This window comes from Schistocerca serialis, chromosome 5 (genome assembly GCF_023864345.2).
Source record: "Schistocerca serialis cubense isolate TAMUIC-IGC-003099 chromosome 5, iqSchSeri2.2, whole genome shotgun sequence".
Classification (NCBI taxonomy): domain Eukaryota; kingdom Metazoa; phylum Arthropoda; class Insecta; order Orthoptera; family Acrididae; genus Schistocerca; species Schistocerca serialis.
In genome coordinates, this window is record NC_064642.1 from 634,757,561 (window position 1) to 634,769,634 (window position 12,074).

At 43.4% G+C, this 12,074-nt stretch overlaps 1 protein-coding gene across 1 annotated transcript in view; it reads left to right on the forward strand.

Annotated features, from left to right (window-relative positions):
• The window catches only part of LOC126482113 (uncharacterized), a 166,363-nt gene extending 158,471 nt beyond the window's left edge, over window positions 1–7,892 (forward strand). Inside the window, exons 7-8 of the mRNA XM_050106088.1 lie at window positions 3,180–3,281; window positions 6,822–7,892. Coding sequence (XP_049962045.1) covers window positions 3,180–3,281; window positions 6,822–7,336 — 617 coding nt within the window. The 3' untranslated portion in view covers window positions 7,337–7,892. The remainder of the gene's footprint in view (window positions 1–3,179; window positions 3,282–6,821) is intronic.
• Window positions 7,893–12,074: the final 4,182 nt, after the last annotated feature.

Sequence of the window (12,074 nt, forward strand, 5' to 3'; positions counted from 1 at the left end):
ACTCCAACCTTTTGGTAACGTAGGTTCATCGGGGCCAGATGTACGAACGCTTCCAAATTTTCCTCTTAGCAGTCATTCGTAGTTTTTGAACAATGGTGCAAAAATTCTCTTGTTGGAATACAGTTCTAGTAATTTAAGCGTTCTTTACTACTGGATAACAAAAAACCTTGGTTCTCAGTACATCGCCACAGTCACCTTCACTTGAAATAGCTGTCAACTCAAACAGAGCACCATGTTGCATTTGTCAAAAGTCCGGACGTTCTAGAGCATTCCCTTCGCTCTGTATCTTGCGTCCGTCCGTCTGGAAAACATTTGTGATCATTTCTGGGCAGACAGTTTGTAAGTAAAAATTAGGGTCGCGCCTCGCGCCCAGTGATGCAATTAGTTACTAACTGTGATCGGACAAGGTCGTGAAGAACACGCGACATCAGAACTTAAAGAGCCAAAGAGGGATTTGAAACTGGATGTCCGTGAATGACAGCTCAATGTTATACCCACTTTGCCGCATATTTCGGCCAGGTAAACTGGTCACTTGTTTCTGTATGGCTAGTAGCGGATGCACAGCAGTTTGCCGACTCCATTATTTCTGGGCTTCTTCTGGCACACTCCTCAACATCCTTACATATTTTGCCTCCAAGTGTTGTATCCTTGAGTTAATGCCTTCTGTAAGCCTGTCCCTGACTGTTCACGTGTTCTTCGTGACGTTGTGTTACATAATGAGAGTATTTCGTTATTTGCTCAAGGCTCTTGTATTCTGTTGTTGTCTTTGAAGTCCGCCGTAGTCGCTGCTCTGAACGAAACTAAGAATTTTACAAGGTTGACTCTTAAGTTTCTGTTTGAGTCACATTGCTTTAGACCTCACTAAAATTAACTTTTGAATGACACGCAAACGTATTACCTCATTGCTTTTTCACTATATTGTACATTAATTACTATCTTAAGAGTTGCGTTAATATTTCCACATAATATTTGTGTAGTATCATTGTATGATATTGGCTGTGTTTTTAAGTTCCTCGGTTGTTTAAGCAGGTTTCCGGTGTATTTTTTTGTTTGCTTTAATTCAGTCACATTGACTGTTACTATGGATAATTAATGTGGAGATAAAAATGTACATGATAAAAGACAAAACCCCAAGTATTCGTAATGATATCCAAATTTCATCTATGTATTCGTTTTACGTGACGGTTTCTCTTTCAGTTATTATATTATTAAATCTATTCAAAGAACCGACAGATACGACGGTTTTACATATTTGTTATTAGTATAGAAGAGTATATATGTATAATATTTGCAAGAGCTAATCGGTGTTTTTCCATACCACTATTCCTAGCTGACACGCACACAGACACACACACACACATACACACACGTGCCGCGCGGTCTGCGGTCCGCGTGGCGCGTGGCTCTCCCCGTCGGAGGTCGCAGGTTCGAGTCCTCCCTCGGGCATGGATGTGTGTATCGTCCTTACCGTAAGTTAGCTTAAGTTAGATTAAGTAGTGTGTAAGCTTATGGACCGATGACTTCAGCATATTGGTCCCATAAGACCTTACCACAAATTTACAAAATCATTACGCAGTTGAACGAGAGTGCCTGAGAGTCCATTCCGTGTTCTCATTTCACAAATGCTGCACAATGCCCTGGGACTGTGACTAAGTACTGAAATGAACTGGTGCAATGCTATTGCTGTAGTCGAACTATTAAAGACGTTCCGTCTTATTACATACGTTACTCACGCTTTCCGGTAGTTTCAAAATGGTTCAAATGGCTCTGAGCACTATGGGACTTAACTACTGAGGTCATCAGTCCCCTAGAACTTAGAACTACTTAAACCTAACTAACCTAAGGACATCACACACATCCATGCCCGAGGCAGGATTCGAACCTGCGACCGTAGCGGTCACGCGGTTCCAAACTGACGCTCTTAGAACCGCACGGCCACACCGGCCGGCTCCGTTAGTTTAGAGACAGTTTTCACAAGATGCTGTTTAGCATCCTCCTTGAACATCTTTGGAGAGCTGAAAATATTTTACAACACTGTAATTTCACTGTAAACAGATATTGAAATTAAACATGTCACTATTACTCCTAATTTTTTTTTCATAATGCGGGGCCACCGTCGTAATATATTCCTTTAAAGTCAGTACCGCCATTAGAATGTTGTTTATTTACAGAGTTACATTTACACTTACACAATCATGATTTCGGCTTCAAATTGCCATTATCAAGTGTTTTAAGTATTATACAGTGCCTAAGATGGCATACTGTCGTATTAAAATACACTATCAGACGCATTGTCAATGTGTCTAATAGTGTATTTTAATACAACAGTATGCCATCTTAGGCGCTGTATAACACTTAAAACACTTTATAATGGCACTTTGAAGCCGAAATCATGATTGTGTAAGTGTAAATGTAACACTGTAAATAAACAACAGTCTAATGGCGGCGCCGGCCGGAGTGGCCGTGCGGTTCTGGGCGCTACAGTCTGGAACTGAGCGCTCACTACGGTCGCAGGTTCGAATCCTGCCTCGGGCATGGATGTGTGTGATGTCCTTAGGTTAGTTAGGTTTAATTAGTTCTAAATTCTAGGCGACTGATGACCTCAGAAGTTAAGTCGCATAGTGCTCAGAGCCATTTGAACCATTTTTCTAATGGCGGTACTGACTTTAAAAAAACTATTACTCCTATTCCTCTGACGAATCTTAGTAAAAAGATACACATCGAATTGTATCAAATAATAAGTAGACGATTCACTGTTCTCTTTTCTTTATAAACTGGATAACGCACTGAGATATTCTAGCTTAAGAATTTATGTAGAGCTCATTATTTGTCATTCCTCTCAGTTTTATTTGTACAGCGTATTTCAAATATCTGTTTAGTCGCACTTCAAATTCCAAATTTGAGGGAAAGAAAATGGAAAGAGATTTCGAATCGACGAATATTCTAAGAGCCGAACTTACCTTGCCATAACAGTCTCGACTGATACTAACCAAAACAGCCAATGTAATGTTAACTATAACAATAAAACCATTTGTAACTGAAAACCTACTCTAAGAAACCGCATGCAGGTGATGGTCATCTCCGTGCTAATTCTGGAATATCATCAGATTGTGGGATACGTTTTGTACGTGTCTATACAGTGATTGGATGCAGTGACAATGTGACTGTACTTGTTTCAGGTCTGCAAGACTTGTATGTGGTGTCGAGAGATCAGTGGCTGGCAAGTCCCCCGGCAGAGGCAATCCCGAAGCTGGAGTATCCTGTCCGGGTGGTTGTCATCTGTAAGTATAGCACATTTGCTAGGTTCATAATATGACCGGACGTAGTCCTCTTTCGATGACTGATAATATCAGTGATATGTCTACCTAAAAGCAGATTGCATTTTGCTTCTTTCCAAATTTCTTATTCTAGAATAACGATACAGAAAGCATATTAGCCAGAGCCCTATGAACAGCATTCGACAGGCGGTTCAACTAAGACTGAAGCACGACGGTCGAGCTTATTATTTCTGAGGTCTGCTAATTTGGCAGGCTCCATAGCCGACTTTTGCCTGTCGCATGCTTTTACGTACAGATGCGCTCTAACAGGTGGCAAACAATTCCAACTGTGATTGTGAAAGAAATTCTTACCACAACTATTTCGCGTCCAGGGAAGGAAACGTGACTTCCGATCACCAGAATTTACGTCAATGTTCTGGACTTAATTTCAGTAGTTTCATCTTCACATAGTCTGCCCTGGTAGCTGAGTGGTCAGCGCTACAGATGTCAGTCCTATGGACCCGGGTTCGATTTTCGACTGGGTCGGAGATTTTCTCCGCTCAGGGACTGGGTGTTGTGTTGTCCTAAGATCATCATTTCATCCCCATCGACGCGCAGTTCGCCGTAGTGGCGTCAAACCGAAAGACTTGCACCCGGCGAACGGTCTACCCGACGGGAGGCCCTAGTCACATGACATTTACATTTATTTATCATCACATACATCTACATACATACTCCGCAAGCAATCAAACGGTGTACAACAGCATTGCCTTTTCTGTTTCACTCGCTTATAGAGCGAGGGCAAAACGACTGTCTATATGCTTCCGTACGGGCAGTGAATACTCCTATCTTGTCTTCGCGGTTCTGACGCGAGGTGTATGTTGGTGACAGCAAGATTGTTCTCCAGTGCGACGTAAATGCCGGATGTCTGAACTTTCACAACAGTGTTTCGTGATAAGAATGTCTACATCCCCCCAGGGATTTCCATTGGCGTTAAATTTGATTTCCGTAATGGTCGCGTGTTGATCGAAGCTACTGCTAACACATATAGCAGCACGCCTCTGAATTGCTTCAACGTTTGTCTTTAACACTCGAGTGGTGTTCAAAAATAGGTTGCGCTAGTCTACTATGCACGATCGCGTTAGCACATGAGCTACTCATATACTCTCCTTAAATTCTCCCAGTAAACCGACGTCGACCAATCACCTTCCCTACAGCCGACCATGCTCGGTGTATTTCCTGACACTCTGTAACGTTACTGCCAGATATTTAATAGATGTGATTGTGTCAAACAGCACAACAATAATACTGTATTCGAGCACTACTGCGCCGTGGCCGGCTCGCGTTCATGCCGTTTGTTCTTTGGCATTTTGTTGTAATCGAGTGGCATCTTATTTCTTCCTGAGTTACTACCATAACGAGTGGCAGCAGCAGCGCTTATCGAGACTGGTAGTGCTGTACCATCTTTGGTCTGACTGCTGTGTGTGCTGAGTGCTGTGTGTGGAATCGGTAGGTTGGGACAGAGCAGTGAGGTCAGGCCGGGACCGCTGGAAGCATGCATGCACGTCCGGATTGTGAGGTACTAGCTGCGAGAGCTACAAAGTTCGTTGCTCACTCAACCTGGACACTGAAGTTGAGTGATCAGTTAACCTGTTATGAAACCTCAACTGCTGTGACATCTCTTCGTTCATTGCCAGTTGTTGCTTCCTGGGCCATTCCGGCTAGCAGGAATGTATGGTGTGTTGGAGTCGGCGAAATTTTGCAGCTGTCTTTAACTATTAAATTGGTTGTTACTTATCCGCAAAGTGCACCAGTGGTATTTTCTGCCTTGTGGCCATCAACGCCCCAGTTACCTGCCTTGGTCGTTAGCGTAGTTTTCTGGCAGTGTGTTTTCCTCACCCTGTTGATGCTGTACAGCACGGCGTGTAGTTCGACAGCCTTTTAGTTGTTTGTTCATATTTTTTTCTTAAGAGTGGTTATTGTGCCTTGGCTGTTTTTAGATGCCAATTTTGAACATGTAGTGCGGCTAGTATCTTCGTCCTCGGCTGATATTTTCCATTATCGTACCTTTGGTTGGGCGGAAGGGAACTGATTAGGTTGTTGGTTGGTCCTTCAGCCGTTCCTGGGTCGGGTTGCGATCCTATTATTTAACCTTACTCTTGGCTACCTGTCACACACCTTAAATTAGAGCTACATCTTCAGGCCAATCTTTGGAACACTTCTGAGCACCACTGTTCTGTTGGTTTTACATTGTGATTATCATTTTAGTCTGATGTACTATGCGAGTTCGTCAGCCGTCTATTAACTTAGTTTGTTTTAATTTTAAAATAAGGCCTTCAGCCAACTTAAACTAAAATTTGAAGATTGATTTGTTTAAAAAATAAATTTTGAAAGTTTGTTCTACCTGACATTCTTGTTATCCAGGCCTTAAGCTCTGCCTTGTTCAGTGCCTAGTGTGTGGCCATAAGCCGAGCTTTCACGTGAAATTGTTTTAAGATAAGGTCTTCAGTCGCCTTAAATTTAAATTTTTAAAATTGATTTGTTTGAAACTAATTGTTTTAAAAATTTGCTTTATCTGAAATTCTTGCTATCCATGCCCTAAGCCCTAAGTTGTTCAATGTCTTGTGTGTGGCCTTCAACCAAGTATTTACGTGAAAGTTTCTTCTTTTTTTTTTTTTTTAAGTAAGGCCTTCAGCCGCATGTATTCTTTAAAGTAATTTTTATAACTTGTGTTCAGGCCTTCAGCTGTTCTTGTTTTTGGTGTGGTTTTGGGCCTTCAGCCCAGGAGGTATTGCAAGTTTTCTTAACCAGGCCTTCAGCTGTATTGTTTTAATTTCATCCTTTTAAGGCAGTGTGTAATTAAGTGGTTCTTAAGAAAATTAAGTTTGTGTGTTTTGTGCAACTAACAGTTACTGATTACGGCCCCCTCCACAACCACAACCTGATCCGCTCTATCCTGCGAAACCAGATTTCAACTACAGGATTATTTTCCCTACTCATCATTATTAATTTACGTTCTCCCACATTTAGACCAAGCTGCCATTTATCACACCAAATAGGAAGTCTACCCAATTCGTCTTGTACCCTCCTGTAGCCACTCAAGACAACACCTTCTTAAGCGCTGCAGCACCAAAAGTAAACCGTTTCATATTTCTGGTCATCCTATTCGCCACACTATTGATCTATGAGGGCGTGCTGAAGAGAAATTCCTCCGAATTTTTTAGGTGAAAACTGCTAAAGCTTTTTAAATGAAACGAACTTTCTATACGTTCTACATCTTTATTCTTAATGTCTACATATTTATTGCTTAACATAGTCACCCGGGTGACAAACAGATTTCTCTGAACTGATGACCCCCCCCCCACCCCCCCACCCCCCAAAAAAGATAAAAAGATCATATGTCTCCTTCTTGGTGTTGTGATTTTCATGAACAATAGTGTACGTGGCGCTGTCCGTTGTGAGGGGCGAGTGAACAGTCTCACTATTTGACTCACTGTCTGTAAGACATCACACCCAAACCTATCATTCAAAAAGAATTAACCGATGTTGTTTGTGTTGTCACAGGCCACACGGGGACGAAGGAGCCTTCGAGCGTGGAGGGTGAACGTCGTCAGGTGCGCAGCCTACAGGATTTTGAGGTGCAGTGTCGTGGTCTGGCGGACCTGCCGTTCCATTTCGTGGTGGCACCGTCTGGCACCGTGTACGAGGGACGCGGTTGGGAGCTGGCGGCAGACCTCAGCCTGGGGCTCGGTGGAGATCTGGAGCCAGACCTGGAACTGGACGCTCCAGACGATGGCAGTGGCCGCCGCTGCCTGGCCGTGGCGCTGCTGGGCACCTTCTGCAGACGCCTGCCGGCGCCGCCAGCGCTGGACGCACTGCCCTATCTGCTGGCCGAGGCGGAACGCAGAGGGGTGTTGACGCGGGACTACCGCGTCGTGGGCCACTGCCAGCTCGCGCCCACCAACAGTCCGGGCGGCGCGCTCTTCTCGCTCCTCAAGACGTGGCCGCGCTGGACCGATCGGCCGTTTGACGACGGGGATCACGGCGCTGATGAAAGCGACAGTCCTCCGGTACGCTGACTGGCAGAATTGAGACCCAGTCCGCTGAGTGTCAGAATTGTGATCCAAGGGCGGCACTCTCATTCTTCGAGAAGGGGAAGTTACGCACCTCTGTAAAGAGCTGCACTCTTGCCAGGAAAATTGTGATATTTTACTGGTAGAGCCCCATTCGAGAACAGGAGTGTTTCACATCACAGACTGCTCTGTCAACAGTAGTACGAAAGATAGTCCAGTTGGTGGACTAAGCTTTTAGAAGTAAATTATTACAGTCAGAGTCTGGAGCACAACAGAACTGCAGTTCACAAATCGGTAATCTTCGTACACCTAATCACTGGCCACAGCCTTTTGTGTATGTTCTCATGAACTAGAATCTCTTCTACGCTCATCAGCAGAAAACCACCGAGTCCAGAAGATGGAACATTCATTCACAACTGATTGGTGCATCTCTATTGCTGTTAGTGCCCTAAACAATCTAAGAGCATTATAAAAAACTACGAATCCTCAAATCCAAGAAAAACGATTAATCAGAAATATACGAATCCTATTCTATGAAAATAAAAAAAAAAACTTGAATAAATTTCTGACTTCTTTATTCCTGTATGTTTTTGGAGCTTACAGGCGCTCAGCAGTGAGGTTATCAGCGTCGCTATTTATTCCTGAAGGTCTAGACAATTCCTTCTATAATGCATCATGAAGTGTCCCACACGATACAATATTTGTAGGTCATGAATCGTCTTTGTAAGATTGCTTTCAAAACCGGCTGTAGAATGGAGGTATTGTTCTTGAACATAGTTCTAGAATCAATTTTGGAAACTTGTTTGCTCATTGAGTCGAAGTAGTGATGTTTCAAAGACAGCTAATCGACTTGTTGTTCTATTGAGAATTGTGTAAGTAGGCTGTTTAGGTTTTTTTATTGGTAACGCCACCTCTGTATGAAAATCACTGGCTGTGCTGTGTGCAGTCTGTGGCTAGTTTGCATTGTTGTCTGCCATTGTAGTGTTAGGCAGCTGGCTGTGAACAGCGCGTAGCGTTGCGCAGTTGGAGGTGAGCCGCCAGCAGTGGTGGATGTGGGGAGAGATATGGCGGAGTTTTGAAATTTGTCATGAACTGCTATATTTATATATGATGATATCAAGGTAAATACATTGTTTGTTTTCTATTAATATCTTTCATTTGCTAACTATCCCTATCAGTAGTTAGTGCCTTCCATAGTTTGAATCTTTTATTTAGCTGGCAGTAGTGGCGCTCGCTGTATTGCAGTAGCTTGAGCAGCGAAGATTTTTGTGAGGTAAGTGATTTGTGAAAGGTATAGTTTAATGTTAGTCAGGGCCATTCTTTTGTAGGGAATTTTGAAAGTCAGATTGCGTTGCGCTAACAAAATATTGTGTGTCAGTTTAAGCACAGTCTTGTATAAATTGTTCAAAGGGGAAGTTTCAATTGTTATCGTTTTAACATTGCAGAAATAATGGGTTTCACCTTCTTTATAACAGTTATATGCAATGTACAAAAATTGTACACATTCATCCTATACGTTATTACAGTATGCAGTATAAAATATCAAGAAACTTTTGTATGTAAATATAAGAAAATAAATGACAAGACGTAAGCGTAGGCTTCCGCGGCCGTTGTCTTCTTCAATAAAATTCTTCAGGGTATCAGACCGCATCGTCATAATTTAAAATGCGCCAACGTTTCGGCCAGCGTTGCAGCTAGCCTTCATAAGGGCCTTACGTTAACTGCTAAATGAACACACTTGATTCCTTAAATAGCTGCACGAGAAAACCGTGTCGTTACTTGATTGGCTGTAAAAGGAGGAGGAGGAGGGGTGAAAGGTGTGCTTTATTGGTGTTTCCTTTATTATCTGTCATTGGCTGAAATAGCTGTTTTCTATTGGTCTTTATATTAATCCACCCCATTGAAGGAGACGGACGAATAGCGAACAGGTGATGGCTGTGACGTCACACTGTTTCCATGCTGTCCAGAAGCCGGCTGCGGCGTGCCATTGCTTTGTGTGCTCGCGACCACTACTGCGGCTCTCCGCGTGTCTGCATGGGCCGCCACGGCTCTGCCGCTGCTCCGTAGCCCTGCTATTGCAGGCAGCCAAGACCTCGGAAGCTTGTACCCGTCCTCTCTATTCATGTTGGCGGGTCTTTTGGCTATTTCTATCGCCTCTCTAATCTTTCTTTTGAAAGTGAGAGGCTGTTTCGCCAGGACGCGGGCTTCTTGAAAAAATATTGGTTTCCCGCACTCGTCTCGGTGTTCCGCCACTGCTGACTTAGTGTGTTGTTACAGGCGGATATATCTTTCATGTTCCGAGAGCCTTGTGCTAATCGGACGTCCCGTCTCACCTATGTAGACTAATCCACACGCACAACCAATTTCATACACGCCAGCTGTGTGTAGTTTGTCAACTGCATCCTTGGTAGAACCGAGCATGTCTGATATTTTGTTTCTCCTTTGGAAAATTGGTTTGATGTCGGCTTTTCGTAGAATTTTGCCAATACGTTCGGTAACCCCTTGTACATATGGCAACACAGCAACGCTCTGTGCCTCCTTATCCTCTTCCCTATTAGTCTTCTCCCTTGTCGACATGGTGCTGTCTATCATCAGCTTCCCATAGCCATTGGTTCCGAAGATGGACCTGAGGCGTTCAAGTTCTGTCTTCAGATGTTCTTCGTCGCTTATCCTGTACGCTCTCTTCGTTAGCGTGTGCAGGGCGGACTTCTTCTGCGTGGGGTGATGGTGGGAGGAGGCGTGAAGGTACCTGTCCGTATTGGTTGGTTTCCTGTACACTTTGTGGCTAAGTTTACCATCAGGTTTTCGATAAACTTCCACGTCGAGAAAAGGCAGCACCCCATTCTTCTCTGTTTCCCCATTCTTCCCCACGGAGAAGAGGAGTTACAGAACTTCCACAAGCACCTTAACCAACAGCATAGGAAAATTCAGTTTACAATGGAAACAGAGAAGAAAGGGGTCCGGTTCCAGGTCGACGGGCACGTGCACCTTCCGCGGACCACTGGCGACAACATCGATGTACTGTGGAGACCTCACGCCCCACGTGTTGAGCAATTCGGCGGTACGTCCACCCGGCCTCCCGCATGCCCACTATACGCCCTCGCTCAAAGTCCGTCAACTGCACATACGGTTCACGTCCACGCTGTCACGGCATGCTACCAGTGTTAAAGACTGCGATGGAGCTCCGTATGCCACGGCAAACTAGCTGACACTGACGGCGGCGGTGCACAAATGCTGCGCAGCTAGCGCCATTCGACGGCCAACACCGCGGTTCCTGGTGTGTCCGCTGTGCCGTGCGTGTGATCATTGCTTGTACAGCCCTCTCGCAGTGTCCGGAGCAAGTATGGTGGGTCTGACACACCGGTGTCAATGTGTTCTTTTTTCCATTTCCAGGAGTGTATTTATGTTGCTGACTGAGGACGGTGTACTCATTACGTCAGTATTTATACTATTCGCAGACTAATAATTATAGCTGTTGCAAGTCGTATAATAGCTCCAAATATATGTGGCAAGAATAAGCCTTAAATCTTATTTTCTCCTGAGCAGCATGTCAGGTGTTCAACTGTGGGTTCGTCTGCTCTGATAGGCGTAGTCCAGTTAATGGCGCAGTAACTATTGTGCAGGAAACATCAGATAATAAGTTTTGTGACGTGTTTATGGAAGGCTGTAAGAGGCAGAGAAAAAAAACCACAATGTACCACACATAAAAATATTTGTACTTATAGCCATTACACCTTGTATTTAGTATTTCTTGATCTTTCTTTTAATCCATCGATGTTCATCAGTTCTAACTCTTTCCCATCTGCAAGACTAATTTAATTAATGTGATATTCTTACTATTTCATGTATTGTGCTTCAACAATCATGAAAAATATGTACATTAGACAGCGCGCTAAAATAGTCAAATATTCAGCGAAAAGACACGTAAACAAGGATTTATAAGCAAGAAAAATGGAATGTCACATCAGTTGCAGAACACTGAGAACTGCATGCAGATGGAAAAGGCAGTAAGATAATCACTTTGCTTCTTTGTTTGTTGTCCAAAATTCTACATTTCTTCTCAGTTATTTAGGTTAGGGCAATAGATCTATTCTGACAGGAATGGTGATATTAATCAATGATATTCTTGGTAAAAAATTATATCCCGGTATTCCTCAAGAAAATTACAAGGATCCCAACTTAAACCAGAATCGGAGTGGCTATATTTGGATTTGAACCACCTTTTTTATCATAGCTCCCATTTTTAATTACTGTATCACTGTTATCAATATTTGATTTTATTTTAGTTCAACAAGAAGATAAAAACAACAGTAGTCTAGCTCACTATTACCTGCAGCGAAGGTATTAATTGTGCCGTTTCACTCCCTGTGACACTACTAAAGCCAACCAGTACTTTTAACGAGTACCAGGAGGTCAATTACTGGCTCTTTAGTAGACAAAATTATTCAGGACTCGATGAACCAAATATTCTGCGTCTTTTCATCTCCAGCGCTTCGCTTTGGAACATTAGATATGGAGCAGTTTCATCACCCTCGCCACACAGCCTGCGCTAATGGCTTCTTTTTCTATACCCATCGTGTATAGACGTTTCTTGACGTTCCCGTAGCCTAACTTCTCTTAAAACGTGGCTTTATCATCTTTTTTCTTCGCATGTTTTTGTTTTTGGATCCCATCCAGTATTCTGTCTGTTGCTTTCCGAGCCAGCTAGTGTAGTTATTTATTTTACCGTGATCTTGCTGACGGT